Consider the following 12,834-nt stretch of genomic DNA (forward strand, 5'->3'; position numbering starts at 1 on the left):
AAAAACAACCACCCACAAAACTTTAGTGACTTCACTCGGAAGCCCCTATTGCCAGGGAAGCCGCCCGCGGCGGGTGCCCACGGGTGGGAAGAAGCCTGCATGCACTCTCCGGGCTGCGCCGGGCCGCCGCCGCGCTGCCGCAGCCGGGTTTGGAGCGGGAGGTTTCGGAGGTGCCGCCGTGCGGAAGGAAAGAAAGAAAAAGCCCGCAAAAAGGAGGAGGAGAAGCCCCAAACCGATCTCATCGTCTCTGAGTAGCTGCGAACACTACAATGACAACCATGTCTTTTTTTTTTTCTTTTGCATCCATTTTAAGGAGTTATTTATATTTGATCACCATCGGCGGCATTATTATTATTATTATTATTTATTATTATTATTATTATTCTTTTTACAACAGGGGCGCTTTTTTTCCGGTTTAGCATAATAAAAAAACACCGCCCGAGGAGCCGGCTAACACATTACCTTTGCAAGGTCCTTACTACACTAATCCCGTGTTACAGGGGGTTTGGCGGGGGGGGGGGGGGGCAGCGGGAGCAAGTCCGTCCGTGGCGCGGTGGGGGGTGTCCCGGCCGCAGCCCCCTCCCCGCCCGTGGGAGCGCCGGCTCCGCGCAGGCCCGGGGGGGTCCCGCCGAGTCACTTCAGGAGGTCCTTGGTCTCCCCCGAGATCCGGGCCATGTTGGAGGCGGTGAGGGCCGAGAGGTGGGGCGGGGGGGGCATCTGGCAGATGGTGCAGGGGCACGGCAAGCCCGCCCAGTGCTGGAAGCCGCTGCCGAGCTGCAGGGCGGGGGGGGTCGAGGGGGTCTTGAGCAGGGAGTGGGGGGGCCGGATGGTGCCGATGGCCGGCAGGGAGGCAGAGAGGGAGGAGGAGGTGTTGGCGGAGGACAAGGCACTGCCGAGGATGGGGTGCACCTGGTGCACGCTGCCGGCGGCGTGGGGCGGGTGCCCGGCGGAGTGTCCCACCGTGCCGCAGTGGAAGGCCGAGTGGTGCCCCCCGTAGATTTCCCCCACCAGCCTCTTCATCTCCTCCAGGGAGCTGGTGAGCATCAGGATATAGTTTCTGGCTAGCAGGAGGGTGGCGATTTTGGAGAGTTTTCTCACGGAGGGTCCGTGGGCGTAGGGCATCACCTCCCGCAAGCCGTCCATGGCGAGGTTGAGGTCGTGCATCCTCTTGCGCTCCCGGCCGTTGATCTTCAGCCGCAGCTGCTGCAGGTCCTGCTCCGAGAGCTGCTTCTTGATTTTGTACTTGCTGCCTTCCCCTCCGGCCTTGGAGCCGTTCCTGGAGAGGCCCTCCCCGGACATCTTCTGCACCAGGTCGTTCTGGGTGGAGGAGACGGAGTTGAGCCGGCTGTCCTGGTGGTGGTGATGGTGGTGGTGGTGGTGGTGGTCTCTCAGGTACATCTCATCCATGTCTGGCGAGGAAGCTCTGCTGGAGACAGAGCTGGAGTCAGAATTCATTGTATTCGGGCTTCTGAGCAAGAAACTCTACCCTGCTCCGGAGGCGGCGGAACGAGACAACTCTCCTTCAAAAAGCAACGAAAACGGAACGAAAAAGAAAGAAACGGACGGCAGGTTCTGCCAGCGAAGGGCTGGAAATGCTGGAGGAAGAGGGAAAAAAAAGCCCCTCGGCCCCCCTCTCACCAGCCTCTCCTCTCTCTCTCTCTCTCTCTCCCCCGGTTACTCAGCCTGTTTACAGGATGGCTAGTTAGTGTATGCTTGGACTAACCTCAGCCTGGAAAAGAGGGGCTTTTATAGAGCTGCAGCAGAGAGCAGAGACAAAAGGAGCCCTCCTATGTATAATGGTCTAGTTAGGATGACGTGCCATTATTCAGGGCGGTGCGCTTTGACTGTCCCATTTAGCGAGGACCCCTATTCATATTCATTGTGGTGCCACCCGGGACACCTCAGCCACGGACCATCAGGAGTCAAGGAGACACAAAACCCCTCTGATTGACACCGCACACTCATCGCTCCGTGTGCGCGCCATCTCCTCCCCCTGCTCCTCATTTCCAATATAAAACCCGCATCTCCCGTCTACAGTAGGGAGGCGAGGGGCTGCGGGGGGCTCCCGGCCCGCTCGGGGACGGCGGGGAAACCCCGGCCGCGGGCGGCAGCGGGCAGGAGCAGCCCCGGGGATGTCCCCCCGCTCCGGTGGCGGCGGGGTGGGACGACACACAACGACGTCCGTCGCCCCCTGTCCCGCTGCCTGCCCGGCTCCAGGCGCGGCTCCCCGCTTTGTTTTCCTGTCCCTCTCCCTCCCCCGGACCCCCGGCCGGGGTTCGCAGTGCGGCCCCAGCTGGCCCTCTTCCCGGCCGGGCTGGCCGCAGTTGGCTCGTACCTGGGTCGCTGCTTTGTTTAAACGCGGGCTGACTCGGGCGGGCGGCGGGCGGCCTCCGCGGGAAGATGCGCGCTGGGAAACCCGCCTCCCCCCAGGCCAGCGACTCCCTTTAAATAAACGGGGAAAGCCGGGGTGCGGCGGCAAGCCGGGGTGCTTGGCGGCGGGAGGGGCTGCCGGCCGGGAGGGCCGAATCGGGGGCCGCTGGCGGCCCCCGGGGGTCCGCTCGCCACCGGCCCCGGCGGGGGGGTGGCGGGGCGCGGCGGGACGGCCGGAGCAGCCGTCGGCGGGACCGAGAGGCTGCGTTCGAGGCTGGGCCGGAGGCAGGCGGGAAGGGAGCCGGCCCCGGGGGGCAGCGCTGCAGAACGGCCCCAGGCGTTCGCGCCAGTAAGTAAACCGGCTCCGGGCACCGGCTGCAGCCTGGGTGGGACCTTCTCTTGCCGGCGGTGGGGCGGGGAAGGCGGGGGGTGGGGGTGCGTGGGGCCAGGCAGGTCCGGGCGCTGCCCGACAGGGCTGGCGGGGAGCCTGGGGCAGGTGTCACCAGCTCTGCCTCTGCCCCCGGGGCGGACTGAGCCTCCTGCGGGGCTCTGCCGGGCTGGGGGGGGCAGGAGCAGCCCGCCCGAGGCTGTGCGTGCCCAGGGAAGGGAGCGCGGCCCTCCGCCGGCTCGTCCCAGCCCCGCCGGTGCCTACGCGGTGAGTGGGGGGCTGCCAGCGGGGACGGGGCGGGGGCCACCCGCGGCGGGCGGGTCCCGGCGCTCCCGGAGCCGGCCCGGGTGGCCCCGCTTTCCCGGGGGAGCCGTCGGGCTGAGTTTCCACCTGCCACACAGGCGCCTAGGTCCCAGGAGAAACCGAGAAACCGCCCCGGCAGGACCCCGCTCCTCCGTAAAGAGTCTCCAGGCCCCGAGGAGAGCGAGGAGCCAGGGGTAGAGGGACACTTTCACCCGACTGAGTCTATCTGTTCTTAGGCTGCTGAGCAAAATGAAAGCCTTCTGATTTCAGCACTCCCAATTAATCCCTCCGTGTGAAGGGAAAATAAAGGAAAGGAAAATAAAGGAAAAGAAAGGAAGAAGAGAAGAGAAGAGAAGAGAAGAGAAGAGAAGAGAAAAGAAAAGAAAAGAAAAGAAAAGAAAAGAAAAGAAAAGAAAAGAAAAGAAAAGAAAAGAAAAGAAAAGAAAAGAAAAGAAGAAGAGTTTAGGAGAACACATCAGAAAGGACTGGACGCGACTTCGGTTTATCCCGCTTCTGCCGCGAAAAGCACAAACCCACCCGGACTTTTCCCCCAGCTGAGAGGTTTGCCGGGCAAACAGGCAGGAAAGGTGGCCGGGCCCGGAGTCCCCAGCGCTGTCCCTTCCGCGCCCGCGGACCCCGGCGCCGCCGCTCCCCGCACTGCACAGCCTGGGGGGGTGGGGGTTGCGAGCGGCCTCTGCTGCCCGCAGAGACCCTCCCCGGGGGGTTCCCGGAGGCTGCCCGCTCCATCCCTTCGCTCTTCCTTCCCGTGGAGCCGTGATGAAGCAAAGGATCAAAACTCGGTTCTGTGACGGCGGCGGGGGGCGGCAGGAAAAGGCGCAGGGTCGGGGGAAACCCGCGGGGCCGGGGCCGGAGGCTGCCCGGAGGGCGGCAGCTCCCACCCGCGCCCCCCGCTCCGGAGGAGACGCGCAGCTCGTGTTGGAGGAGTCCGACGGGGACGGAGAACAGGAAGGCGAAAGGACGCCGTCGGGGGAAGCAACAGGAGGGGTCCCGTCCTCCCCGCCGGCAGGGCGGGCTGCTGGGAGAACTCCGCTCCCCTGCGGGCCCGGGGCTTCACCGGGACGGGGCCGGGGGCGACACCGGCCGGCGGTGCACGGCGGGGCGGGGAGGGGCGGGCGCTGGGACGGGGAGGAAAAGCCAGGTGGTCGCTCGGAGGCATATTACGAGTATTTCTTCTCTCCCCATTCCCGGCGATGTCGCTGCTCCTCGACGCCCCCGGCTCGGCCGGCCGGGCCAGTCCCATCCGCACGGCCGCGGCATCCGCCTCCCGGGACGCGGATGGGGACCGAAGCGGCAGGGCTCGGCTCGCCTCGGCTGGCCTCGGCTCGGGGTCGCTTCAGGGCAAAGGAGGGATTCGGAAAAGTAAGCCGAGGTTAAATCCCAGGCACAGGGAGCCTCCCCGGGGAAGTCGTTTCGGCAAAGGGCAGCGCTGCCCTGGCACGACTGCTGCTCCTGACCTTGCCTGGCGCCTCCAGCCCGCCCCGCTGTGCGCCTTCCCGCTTTCACTTTGCGGATGCTGCGGAGGGAGAAGGAAATAAAGGGAAAAGGAAAAAAAAAAGAATAAAAGAAAGAGAGAAAGAAAGGAAGAAAGAAAGCGACCAAAAAGGAGAAGAAAAGACAGAAACGTGGAGAAAGAAGGCAAAAAAGGGAAGGTCTCGGCGCAGAGGAGCGGTGCGTGGGACATGCCGCGGGTGGGCGCAGCCAGGCGGGAGGAGTGCTGGCTGCGCCCTCCCGCCGCCTCCTCTCGCCACCCGGGCAAGTGGTCGCCATCCCTCAGCCCCGGCCGGGGGCGTTTCGGAGAGGGCTGCGGAGGAGCTCCGGGCGTGCTACTGTCCCGGTTCGGTCGACAGCAAAACTTCCCCCCACCCGCCACCCCCGACGCCGGCAGCAACGAAATTAACCCCCGGGAGTCAGAAAATCAAATGTTTTCCTAATCGGGGCGCAGGAGAAGGGCGAAAGTGGTAACTGAGCGGTGGCTGCACCAAACTGGCACGCACTGTCCGCCTTTTAATTCCAATTTTCATAGAGGCAGAGGGATCTGGTGAGGGAGGGAAACGTGTTTTCTTTCTGCGGAAAGGCGAAGTTCTCCGGAGCGCAGAGGCTGCCCGGTGCGGCGCGTCCCGCACCGCCCGCGCCCCGCCAGCCACGGCCACAGGAGACGCCGCCCGCCCGTGGCACAGAGACCCACGGCATGGCTGCCCGCCGCGGGCCGCTCCCGGGACAGGTCTGGGGTTTGCAGGCTTCTCGGGAAGGAAATTGTGCGTTTTCAAAGATCGGGTTTTAATTAATGGCTGCGCTTTAACGCGGCGCCCGATTTTGAATTGTCGTAGAGTTTGGTTCGGAAATTGGATGTACTTTTCTCTTGCGTGGCGGTATTACGAAATAATACTAAATCTTGCGCTTCCCTTCACTTTATTGACCTGGCCGGCAACACAGGATCGGGGTCACGACACGAAGACGGGTTAAATCAGTATTATGTATTTTTCTCGTGGGTTTATTAGAAGGCTGATAGCTTTTATAGTTTACGGCTAGTAGTTTTTGCTACCTCTGCTTGCTTTTAATTTAACTGGGACATGTGGCAGCCGCGTTTTTAGCATAAAAATAGTTATAAATGTTAGCATCGCAATAAGGTAGTTGTCGATCCTATTTAGGAACCACAGATCAGACAGACTGGGAAGACAGCCAGCTTTCTGCGAGCCGAGTGCTGCTGCGAGCGGGTTGTGCGAGACCGCCCCGGGTGCCGGAGCTGAGATCTGGTTTCCAAACGGCTTTCAGTTTATTTCAGAGAGGCCAGCCGAGATTCCCTAGCCAGCACGCTGGTTTTGCTCCAGACGTGTTACTGGATTGCATTTAGGTCGACGGTGTAATTCGGACCCGTGGTACCTCCTCATCTGGCACTTTGGCATCCCCAAAGTGAACAGGCTGAAAGACTATTTTAGTTCTTGTGTTTACCGCGAATTTGCTTTCCAGAAGAAGGGCAATACGCAGTCAACGTCGAGTTACCTTCTAGCTGCAAAGGGATGAGAAGGCTGTCCTGGGTTGCTGTAGTCAAATTCTCCAGTCAGATAAACCCGGAGATAATATTCCTCTGCCTGGACACAGGATAATTCTGCTCCATTCATGTATTTTCAAATTCGCTGGCAACATGGGGCCAGAACAAAAATTTCCCCGTTTATTAAGTATGAAGCTGAACCTTTACTCAGACCTTTAAAATATCCTGCGGATGACGGCAGGATCGGGTCCCTGCCAGGCACTGTTTCTGGGGAGAATATAACCTTAACGGCAATAACTGCTGAGCATACCGGTGCAGCTAATTAAGGATGGCATTTTATTTTCTGTATTTAAATACAGATTTGCAAAACTTCCGGAAAAAAACATGGCATAAAACCTTAGTAATAAAATTTAAAATGTCAAAGACTAATTAATTAGAGACGTGCAAATTGCTAATCCTCTGATATATGACATTTGCTACCGAAAGCCTGAAATTAGTTTCAGTAAACAATAAAAACCACTTAATCAACAGTTTGCATTTAATTTTTTTTTCTGTAGTGAATGCACCTCAAACCTGCATTTTTGTTTAGAGAAAAGATTACAGAAAATCAGTTTGAAGGTTTCTAAAGCAATCAGATGTGCCATGGTATCAGTCAACTGTGAAATATTTTCCTGTCTTTGGAATTTAAGAAGGAAAAAAACCTGTCAGTATTGTTGAATATGCATCCATTAAATAGTTCAATTTTACATGCTTGGTAAAACTTTCACTACCTCCAACTTGCAGCCGCAGAGCTGAGGCTGCGAGGCACATTTCCCGTATGCAGAGCTCAGATGGTCGCGCACACTTTGCACATGCAGAATGGGCTAAACCCAGCATTCCTGGCAAACAAACTTGTCACATACTTTGGAATCATGGCTGGCTTGTCACTGTGTTGATGGATAATAACGCTGCTCAAAGGCCTGTATTTATTTTCCTTTTGCCTTCATGTTCTGGGCCCATGTCTGCACCTGAAATGTTAAAGTTCTCAAATGGGCAAGTTTTCTTTGTGTTTCTTTCTGGCCTTTCACACCACTCGCAGTTGTTTGCACTCTCGTTCCTGTCAACTTTCCCCATCTACTACACTTGATACTGAAACTCACCCGCTGACTTCTAACAACCCTTTCCCTAGCTGTGTCAGTGGATAGTTGGCGATTACTGGGTTAGTCTCAAAGTCCTGTAGGCTCTTTAAATATCACCTATAAACAAAGTGGGAGATGGACAGAGAGTACATGAAGGCTCCCCCCCGCTCCCTCCAAATCCTCCCTTCAGAAACCCCAGACCCACTGCTGTTTATTAAGCTTCTCAAATGTTTAAAGTTATCTTAGGCCAGAGTGAAAACATTGGTGTTATAATGACTAAAGATTGAAATGTTTTGCCATCGCAGAAACAGATAAGTTTAATGCAATTCATTTTTTTCACAGCTATAGTGAAAGCAAATACAGCCATAGAAATTATTGAATACCTCTTGCACTACACATTCAAAAGCATGGAAGACTCACTAAAGAAAGAGAACAAAAAATCCTTGTCTCATTTTGTATCTCAATTTTAAACAATGCATGTCTCAAGTGAATATTTACTGATTGTTAATAGGCTAGTACAAATTCTAGAAGACACAACAAAAATTATCTGCAGTCTATTCACAAACCTTTGCCATGTCTCACTGTTTGGGGATGGGCGTATGGACTGCCTTCACCACCCTTGAATAGAACTCTATTGTGTGGGCTTGTTCCATTGGGATCAATGGGAAGACATGTGCAATGAGATGCTAATGAACACCAGAAACGATGGTAAAATCTGGCCCAGCTAAGGCGTAAGACTGTTTTTTTAATAAATCACTTCTGAGTCCCTTGCTATACTGCTTTTAGCTGAGCTGTTGAAACTTCAAATGTTCAGGGAGGCTTTACTATATAAAATAATGTTTTTGGTATAATTTAAATCACGCTTTCCCTCCCTTAAAATATGAATCACTCACCATTCTCATCTTGTTTAAAGTTGCAGCTGAAATGAAGCAGTCAGTTTTCAGTGGCAATTGCACCATTAATGTAAATGCAGCTCCACAAATGGAAAATAAAGTACACTGGAGGAAAATAACATCAAGCACAAGTACAAAAGAGAAGAATGATGGTCAGAAAGCAGGCACACGGGAGAGGATAGAGTTGGCAGTGTGTGGCCCAATGGTCATTGTCCCACCACACCTGCAGAACCGCCCCCCCAGTCTTCAGAAATGTTCTTGTCTCGCACGAGAGGGACAACAGTCCCAGGCCCACTTCAGAGAAGTGGAACTGCAAGGGGAATTGTGCTAGGTGAGTGCTGAAGGCCAGGCACAGGCCTGCTGCCCTCTGGGAGACTGGTGGCTGCAGGGCCCATCAGTGCCCCTTCTTGGTCCTGCAGTTCTCCAGCCTGGACTGGAAAACCCACAAACCTATGGATATAACACTGGGAGCCCGTGATTCTCAGGAGCTTGGAGCAGGCTTAGAAGAGCTCAGACATGATAGTAATGAGGGTCATAAAAGTCCCACTGCCATTTCTTAAAAGACAGAGAGAGGGAGAGAAGACTAGGTCCATCAACACCATCTTTTCTCACCAGCTTATGGCAAAGGTTAATTATTAACTATTGAAACACTCACGAACTGTGGTGTTTGTTTGCTTATTATGAGGCCTGTCAGGGCCAGAACCAAACCTTACTGAAGGTGACTGATGTCTCTCAGTTTCAATAGACTCAGAGGTCAGGCCCCTAAAATTCAAATTACCAGCGCAGTTCCTTGCAATAAAGAACCAGTACCATAAGGAAGGGCTTAATTACTCCAATGAGATAATTTAGTTTTTAAACAAAAATGCTTTAATTGGGGGCAGGACCTTTCATATTTGTTTCCCAAGAAGGAAATTGATTAGCAAAATGTTAATAATAAGGTCTTAAGAGAGCCCATGCCAGCCATAGACACCAAGCTTAGCTAAGGGAGCTCATAATTTCTTTTCAGCCACGGATGCTGAGAAAAACTGTTTTCTGGGAAAGACCTGCAAGTGGAAAGTAAGCCATCTTCTCTAGCTTGCTAATATTGCTCCTGTAACCATTTCACCTGTTATTCTTTTGCACCTGAACCAAAGATGAGTGTCCAGTAGCAGCAGTTTTGCATGCCCAGATCTAGCCTGAAGCCGTCATCTCTTTTTCTTTGTCAGGAAGACACTTCCTTGCAGGGGTGCTTAGCTGGGTCCCTGGTAAACCTCTAACTCCCCATGGAACTCAGTGGCTTGAGATACTGTTGGCAAGTTTGATTTGGAGAGGAAATACACAGGACACGAATGATTCCTTGGGGGATGTTAGCACCCCAAGTCCTCTGCCTGGCCATCAGAAATGTTGTCTGAGAGCGTGGGATGGAACGGGATCTTGAGAGCTACAGCCTCTTCTCAACAAGTTTGTACACAGCAAAAAAAGAAGTCAGCACTGCTTCTATGATACTCCCTTTTTTCTTTCAGATGTTTTTTATACTCAGGGGACATGAGAACTGTAAGGTTCTTCCAGGCACAAAGAATATCATCTGGAGTGGGGTGACACACATGTAAAACAAGGAAAATCCTTTGCCTCTTCATTGCCAGAACACCATTCTGCACAAAGATATTTTATCTCACCCACTCATCAGTAGTGCAGTGTCCTTGTGGAAACACCAGTGATCTTTAACTCTTGCAAAAAATTATTACCTGTAGTTCAGTGAGACCAACAGACCCCCAAAAAGGTGAATACGTTGAGATGTGCAAAACCTTCAATGAGGGGAGCATTGTGTAAATAGGTAAGACAGATGGGAAAGACTGGGAAACAATAAGCAGAATGAAAAAAGTAAAGGGGAAGAAGCAAGAAATTATATGTATTTTTAATTTTATAGTTCTGTGTGATGGATGTTGACAGCTGCAGTGGGAAGTAATTATTTTTACAACTTCTGAAATGAAATTAAATTTAAAATGAAGTTCATAGTATATATGTTTTGGGTTGTCTTCTCTTCTTCTTATTGGCCTTGTTACTAAGTGAACCTCTTCTCCACGGCTGGCAGGCATCTGAAATGGATAATCAATGTGTTGCTGTTCCAGATTTTGCGGATATTTTTACCTTTTTCCTAAATTGCAGAGGCTCAGTTTTGCATCATTAGTGTATGTGAAATATTCAGAACTCCCTGAAGATTTGGGGGTCATATACAGACCTGACAGCCTCCCTGCTTTTCAGTATTTTAAGGGTTTGCACCTTTCTGATATCTTACAGAGTCCCCTGTAAACCACAAAACTTTGTACCTTATCAAAATCACCAGAACTGATACCCTTAGTTCCTTTAATCTGGATCTTCATGGCACTCTTTCCCATGTATTTTTTACTGCAGTAAGACTTGGAGTTGCAAAAATGGCAAGTTAGCAAAATATTAGCTCAGACTTGGCCCATTTTATCCATGATAATAAAGACCCACTGGGCTTTATACTGGCTTATTCTGGTATTAGTAGATTAATATTAACTATACTGACTTCAGCTAATACTCACCTAGGACTCCATGCCTTTTAAAGAGAATAGTAAATGAAAATAATTAAGAGAGTATCTTTGATATTTTAGTAACATTTCCATTTCCATTTCCTTCAGCCTGTTTCATATACTCTGAAATTTCATTTCTGGGCTGAAAACTGTAAAATAAATATACACTTACTGCAAATAAAAAAAAAAAAAGCTTAAAAGATATTCTGCAGGGTATGAAAAGTTTTCCTTTTTTATTTTATTTTTTTCCATCTGGTTGTATATATTCCTGTCCCTTATAAGTCATAGCAAACAATATAGTATTCCACAAGAGCTTTTATCCTAGTGAGCAGAAAGTGAGCAGAAAGACTGAACAAAAGAATGAATTAATTAATTAATGGATGAATGTATTAAAAAAGGCTCCACCTGCTCTGCTCCAAAAATCTCTCACTATACTGCAGAGAGGTTTGTTACACTGACTAATATTAAAGCCCTCCTCTTCATTTTGAACAATATGATTTGTTCACGTTTGGAGTGATTGCCAAAATACAAACTATGTAACATAGACTGTGCCTTTAACTGATGTGAATGATATCAGGAAATCACTACTGTCACTGCCCTAAAGGCAACGAGGGAGGCAGTCTATGAAAAATGGAAGGGGAAAAAAGCATATATTTCTATTGCATTATCAGAAATACCTAACACACTTTTTTAATCTTAAGGCCTTGCCTTGCCCGCATGAACACTCACTTACATGTGAAAGATTTCACGTAATATGAGCAAAGGCACTCTTTTAAAAATTTTGCGCATTTATGTTCTAAATCCAGTGATGCTTCCTTGTCTTCCAGCAACAGACAAGAAACATCTTAACAAACTGCATGGGAGAGGACCTCAATTTGCCTGCCAAACCTCAGCAGAGGTTGCCACAAGTTCACAGAAGGGCTGCTCTAAAAAGAGAAACAGGAAAGCGGTGATAATTCCGTCTTCTTGTCGGGGCTATACCAGCGTCCCACTGGTGGTATGGAAGGGAAAGAGTCTGTAGCTAAGGGGTGCTGGATTAAGGGGGGGGGGCGGGGTGAGGGTGGGATTTGTGTGTTCCCCCCGCCCCAGACAAAGAGCCCTGTCCCCCGCAGGAAGGTGCTGAAATGCAAAGCAAGCTCCCAGCTCCTTTTCTCTCTCTTGGTGGCATTTGGAAGTGTAAAGCTTTGAATACCAATTGCTTGAACTGGACATATGTGAATCTCTTCTAATCCTACTAATCCCGTCCCCAAGTGCTTCTTTGTATGTGGAGGCAACACACATAGATCTAAGTGAAAGTGGCCATAATCCTGGAAATGTGGAAAAATGTCCCAGTGTGGGAGTTGGGAGAGGGAAAAGCTCCCTAGCGGAGGGGACCTGATGGAAGAGCATTGTGTTTGTGGGGTGAGCAAGGGGCGGCGGTGGGGGCAGGGAAGGCATGAAGGAGAGCTCTCACCTTCCATGAGCTGCAAGGAGGAAAGCAAACCCACCCAGCGGGAAAGCTCTCTTGCAAACAGCCATCGCACACTTGAGCAAACCCGCAGAACTGAGACAAAGTTTCCAAACGCTGGGAAATTCACCCACCGGCAGCTTTCAGCAGTGTGAGCTCAGCAGGCTAGGCACTAATGTGCTGACTTCATTATTTCTCAGCCTCGCCCCACTGAATGGCAGATTTGTTCAGGGAATGGTGGGCTACTGCTCTGTCCTTCCCTGGGTACAAAGATAGGGAGGGGAGCTGGGATCGCGGCCCCACTCAAGGGCACTGGCTCTCCATCTTACTGGGGACCCTTTTACTCCACCCAGAAGCGAGAATTGGGCCATGCGAGCAGATATCTTTGCTAAACACTGACAAGGCCACGGAGAAGTCAGCTCACAAGTGACCAGTTGTATTATTCACTCAGCCTCTCTGAAAACTGACTTCAGGCATCAAATCCTCTAACTATACGTAGGTAAAAGGATAGAGATGGGTGAAGTTTCTATGCCTTTGATTCAACACTGAAACCTCAGCATTTGACCAGGCTGTTACTTAAAATTAACACCCACCTGGATATTAACAAAACCCTCCAGGTTTTCCAAATATACAAGTCATATAATTCAGCCATACGAATTTCCCAAACGTCAGACAGCTAATTTACATTTTCTTGGCTAGTCACTGAATAAAGCGTTGTTTATACCCCACAGTACATGGTATATAAGGAAATTAATCTGGTTTTTGTATGTG

The 12,834-nt window shown here is 51.6% G+C and overlaps 1 protein-coding gene across 1 annotated transcript; it reads right to left on the minus strand.

Annotated features, from left to right (window-relative positions):
• Positions 1–633: 633 nt before the first annotated feature.
• Positions 634–1,455, minus strand: OLIG3 (oligodendrocyte transcription factor 3). The gene has a single exon (XM_075089867.1). It carries the CDS (start codon positions 1,453–1,455, stop codon positions 634–636), a length of 822 nt encoding a protein of 273 aa, XP_074945968.1.
• Between the last annotated feature and the right edge of the window lie 11,379 nt (positions 1,456–12,834).

This window comes from Phalacrocorax aristotelis, chromosome 3 (genome assembly GCF_949628215.1).
Source record: "Phalacrocorax aristotelis chromosome 3, bGulAri2.1, whole genome shotgun sequence".
Classification (NCBI taxonomy): domain Eukaryota; kingdom Metazoa; phylum Chordata; class Aves; order Suliformes; family Phalacrocoracidae; genus Phalacrocorax; species Phalacrocorax aristotelis.